Source organism: Mustela nigripes, chromosome X (assembly GCF_022355385.1).
Source record: "Mustela nigripes isolate SB6536 chromosome X, MUSNIG.SB6536, whole genome shotgun sequence".
NCBI classification, from domain to species: Eukaryota; Metazoa; Chordata; class Mammalia; order Carnivora; family Mustelidae; genus Mustela; species Mustela nigripes.
Genome location: NC_081575.1, coordinates 68,524,974 through 68,530,778, shown reverse-complemented (window position 1 = coordinate 68,530,778; position 5,805 = coordinate 68,524,974). Strand labels below are relative to the sequence as shown.

The 5,805-nt window shown below is 37.5% G+C and overlaps 1 protein-coding gene across 1 annotated transcript in view; it reads right to left on the bottom strand.

Moving 5' to 3' along the window:
- The window catches only part of LOC132007102 (testis-expressed protein 11-like), a 208,448-nt gene extending 202,909 nt beyond the window's left edge, over positions 1-5,539 (bottom strand). The window contains exon 1 of the mRNA XM_059385234.1: positions 5,466-5,539. Within this exon, the coding sequence (XP_059241217.1) occupies positions 5,466-5,539 (74 nt within the window). The remainder of the gene's footprint in view (positions 1-5,465) is intronic.
- Between the last annotated feature and the right edge of the window lie 266 nt (positions 5,540-5,805).

Below are 5,805 nucleotides of genomic sequence, written 5' to 3'. Positions count from 1 at the left end.
ACTAATAAAGAAGCTTGCCACCCATCACGTTTGCGGGTCGTTCTTGCCACCGAGAGCGACACAAATGATCCAGTTAAATAGGCAGAAGACACGAAGAGATACATGTTTTCAAAGAAGACATCCAGAAGGTTAATGGACACATGAAAAGATTAAAAGATTCTCAACATCAACTCATCATCAGGGAAATACAAATCAAAACCATGATGAGGGCGCCTGGGTGGCTCAGTGGTTAAGCAGCTGCCTTCGGCTCAGGTCATGATCTCAGGGTCCTGGGATCGAGTCCCGCATTGGGCTCTCTGCTCAGCGGGGAGCCTGCTTCCTCCTCTCTCTCTCTTTGCCTGCCTCTCTGCCTACTTGTGATTTCTTTCTGTCAAATGAATAAATAAAAATCTTAAAATAAAAAAAATAAAAAATAAAAAAATAAAAAACCATGATGAAATACCACCTCACACCGGCCTGAATGCCTAAAAAGTTGACAACATAAGAAACAACAGGTGTTGGTGAGGATGTAGAGAAAGGGAAACCATCTTACACTGTTGGTGGGAATGCAAACTGGTGCAACCACTCTGGAAAACAGTATGGAGGTTCCTCAAAAAGTTAAAAAGAGAACTACCTATGACCCAGCAATTGCACTACTAGGTATCTACCCAAAGGATACAAAATACTGATTCAAAGGAGCACATGTATCCCAATGTTTATAGCAGCATTATCAAGAATAGCTAAATTATAAAAAGAACCCAAAGGTCCATCAACAGATGAGTAGATAAAGAAGATGCACGCACGTGTGCGTGTGTAATGGAATATTACTCAACCATAAAAAATGAAATCTTGCCATTTGCAAGGATGTAGATGGAGCTATAGAGGATGTGCAAGTGAAGTAACTCAGAGAAGGACAAATACCATGATTTCACTCATATGAGGAATTGAAGAAACAAAACAGATGAACATGTGGGAAGGGGAAAAAAAGAGAGGGAAGCAGAACCCAAGAGTCTCTTAATGATAGAGAACAAACTCAGGGTTGATGGAGAGAGGTGGACAGGGGATGGGCTAAATGGGTGACGGGTATTAAGGAGGGCACTTGTTCAGCAGTGGGTGTTGTATGTAAGTGATGAATCATTAAATTCTACTCATTAAACCAATATTACATTGTATATTAACTAGAGTTTAAATAAAATTCTGAAGAAAAAAATTAGGAAAGGGGCGCCTGGGTGGCTCAGTGGGTTAAGCCTCTGCCTTCAGCTCAGGTCATGATCCCGGCATCCTGGGATTGAGCCCCACGTTGGGCTCTCTGCTGAGTGGGAAGCCTGCTTCCCTTCCTCTCTCTCTGCCTGCCTCACTGCCTACTTGTGATCTGTCTGTCAAATAAATAAATAAAATCTTTAAAAAAAAAAAAAGAAAGAAAGAAAAAAATTAGAAAAAAAAAACTGTGAGGTCTAGAAATCTAAAATATATACTATCCTGTCCTTTAAGAGAAAATTTGCTACTGTAAATTGGATGAAGACAGTTGGAATGCCTACAAAATCTGAAGATAACAAACTGGGAAGAGTAAATACACCACATGATAGAATTTGAATTTACAGGATTATAACAACTGAAAAAAAATAAGCTCTAACAATCAGGTTGAAACTTAATAGCTTAAAAAATATACGTGGGATAACAAAATATATATTGATCTCTGCTCCTGGTTCCTAGCACAGAGACCTAAAACCCTTGTCATTTCCTAAGTGATAAGAACACTAGGGGCATCTCTTGTTCCAATATTTGTTTTTTGCCCTATCCCTGACACAGAGCTCCTGAAACTCCTGTAAATTCCTAAGTGATAAGAGCTCTAGTAGCATCTTTTGTTCTATTACTCTGGATGGCTCCTGGATGGGGGGCTGATCACCAGAATGACCAAGCCATGATTAGAAGATTGGAATTTTCAGTTCCCCCCAAGTCCTCCAGAGAAGAGAGAAGGACTAGAAATAGAATTAATAATTGATCATGCTTATGTGAGGAAGTCTCCATAAAACCCCAAAAGTGCAGAGTCCAGAGAGCTTCCATGCTATAAACACATATACACCAAGAGGGTATCACAGCCCAACACTGTATGCACAGAAACGCCTGTGCACAGAATTCTCCTGGATCTCACGTTATGTATCTCCTCACCCAGCTATTCATCTGTATCTTTTAACAAGTCCTTCAGTAAGCTGGGAAACAAAAGTTAAGTGTTTCCCTGAGTTTTGTGAGCCACTCTAACAAATTAATTGAACCTGAGGAGGAGGATGTTCGAACCTCTGATCTATGTCTAGTTGGTGAGAAACATAGGTGATAACCTGGGCTTGCAACTAACTTCTGATGTATGGGGGGGCAGTCTTGTGAGACCAAACCCTTAAACTGTGGGTTTCGATGCTATCTCCAGGTAGATAGTGTCAGAACTCAGTTGAATTGCAGGACACCCAACTAGTATCACAGAGAATTGCTTGGTGTGGGGAAAAACCTCCACATATTTAGTGACAAGTGAAATGTTTTGTGTGAGTAGTAAAGCATACTCACAGGAAGAAATATACATGAGAAAAACACACAGTAGGAAAGAACTAGGTATTTTCCTTTTAGTATGGCCACTGGGTACTTATTCAATCATAAAGGTAAAGGATATAGAATTCAGAGATAAGAGCAGTTGATATTATAAAGATCTAGTTTTCTAAGCGCAGTAAATTCACTATGTGATGTGGCTGTGAGGAAAGAGCTAAACTTAACATTGGTTTCATTAAAAGAAACATAGACTCTAGAGCAGTGCTGCCCAGTTGAACTTCCTATGATAATGGAATTGTTCTCTATCTGCACTGTTCAGTAAGCTCTAGCCACTTACCACATGTAGCTAATGAAACCTGATATATCTAGTGTGACTGAAGGACTTTTTTATTTTGTTTAATTTTTGTTAATTTAAATAGTTATATGGGGCTGGTTGCTACAAAATTGGATAGTTCAGGTTTAGAACATTTATCTTTTTATTATTTTTTTAAAGATTTTTATTTATTTATCTTACAGAGAAAGAACAGGAAAGCACAGGCAAGGGGAGCGGCAGAGGGAGGGGGGAACCTGGTATGGGGCTCAGTCCCAGGACCCTGGGATCATGACCCAAACCTAAGGCAGTTACTTAACCAACTGAGCCACCTAGGTGCCCTAGTTTAGAACATTTGAAACATAAAAAGCAGATACTATTGGTTAGACCACATCTGTAGTATTATGTTCATTTCCAGTTACCATACATACAAACTATAAGTGACTGACCAAATGAACAATGTTAGAATGAAATGGGGAAGAACTGTCAAGTAAAAGATTTTGATATTACCACATGGCAGAACTAGCAGCCTTAGAAATTATTGAAAAACATGTACCAATTGTATATAAGAAAAATTTTTGTGTTGTAGTTTTGTAGAAACATAATCATAATTATTATAATTAATGTATTAATTTCAAATAATATATAAATATTATTACCATTATTACAATCCCCTCTTCCATAGATATTCCAGAAGAGGCTGAATGCCTTCTCATCCAAGAAGTCATGCGTCAGGTAGGAGACTGGTCTGCAACAATGGTTGATAAGCTACAGCTTGCAGGCCAAATCCAACCAGCTACCTGTTTTTGTAAATAAAGCTTTTGGAACACAGCCAGTTCCATTTATTTACAGATTTTCTATGGCTACTTTCACACAAGAGCAGAATAAAGGAGGTGTTACAGAGAATTTATGGTTTACAAAGGCTAAAGGCCCTTTACAGAAAATGTTTACTAACTCACCTAAAATAGTGATTCTCTGAACCACTTGGAGAACTAATAAAGAAGAGAGGTCTGGGCTTGTTGGAGTAAGGCAGGGCCTGATCTCTGTATTTTTAAAAAAGTTCCCTAGTGATCACTTTGTATAACCATTTTATTGAGGTATAATTCCCATACCATACCATGCATCCATTTAAAGTACACAATTCAGTGGCTTTTAGTGTACTCATACAATTGTAAAACCATCACCCAATCAATTTAAAACATTTTCATCACATCAAAAAGAAATGCCATACCCATGAGCAGTCTCTCCCCATTTCCCCCAAGTCTCACAGCCCTAAGCAAACACTAATCTACTTCCTATCTGTATAAATGTACCTATTCTGGATAGTATATAAATGGATTGATACAATCTATGATCTTTGTGACTTGCTCCTTTCACTTAGCATAATGTTTTCAAGGTTTATCCTTGTTATAACATATATCAGTACCTGTTTCTTTTTATTTTTCTTAATATTTTAAAGATTTGAACACTAGTTAGTTAACAAACTGTTATATGAATCTTAGGTGTACAATATAGTAGTAATTCAACAGTTCCATACATCATCCTTTATTGCCAAGTAATATTCCATGGTATGGTTATATCATATTTTGTTTATCTATTCATCAGTTGATAGACATTTTGAATGTTTCCACATTTAAATATTAAGAATAACATTGCTATAAACATTCACATTGAAGTGTTTTATGGACATGAATTTCCTATTTAATTCAAGAGTGGAATTGTTGGGTCATATGGTATCTCTCTAACATACTGAATAAGAGACTGTTTTCAAAGCAGCTGCACAATTTTACATTACCACCATTAGTGTATCAGAGTTACAATTTCTCTACATCCTTGTCAACATTTGTTATTATCTGTCTTTTTTATTATAGCCATCCTAGTGGGTACAAAGTGGTTTCTTGTTGTGGTTTTGACTGATGTTTCTCTGATGGCTAATGATGCTGAGCCGTCTTTTCAAGTGCTTATTCCCCAGTAATTGTGATGAACACTGAAGTCTGGGAACCATTCAGAGGTCTGTAAATATCCTATGATCCCTTCTGACATTAACAGCCCCATACAGATAGAGCCGGAGAAGTGCATTACTCATAGAACTGCACTTGCTCGTGCTTTCCTGTTCCGCCTGACACCGTCCTGTAGGCTAACCTAGGCCTAACCTCCTGTTTTTTACAGCCCCGACTACCTTACTCCACTTTTTATTTCTTTTTCAAAATTTTAACGTTAATTTTATTTTTTATTTTTTTTTAAAGATTTTATTTATTTATCAGAGAGAGAGAAGGGGAGAGAGCGAGCACAGGCAGACAGAATGGCAGGCAGAGGCAGAGGGAGAAGCAGGCTCCCCGCTGAGCAAGGAGCCCGATGTGGGACTCGATCCCAGGACGCTGGGATCATGACCTGAGCCAAAGGCAGCTGCTTAACCAACTGAGCCACCCAGGCATCCCTTAACGTTAATTTTAAAATTAACTTGACTCTTGGCTGTTTAAATCATTAAGCAAACATTTCCATCTTCTAATTTGATAAGCACAATGGCAAATGCAGTGCTCTGTGAATACAGATGGATATAAATGGATATATTCAATATATATTAATGGAAATCTTAAAAAAATGTTAGTCTTTAGAGAAAAGAAAATCAATTCTACTGTACCTTTCATGATCCATCAGCAGTTTAGCAACATTCAGACAAAAGTCTAGAGACATGTCAAGATGCATTATTTCCATGACAGCTAAAAAAGAAAAAAAAATGAAATAATCATATCAGTTTCATTTCAGAGGAAGCTGAACTATTTTCAGTAATTTTTCTCTGTTCAAAATCTACTTTCTAAATGTTTGCCATAGACCATGCCTTACCTAATAATTTATAAAAACCTTTTTATAAAATAGTAACATCCAATGCTAGAATGTAGTGAAACATGTACTCTTCTATGGATGCCAAGTAACTTGGTACAATCTTTTTGAAAAGCAATTTGGCAATACTGTATACTAAG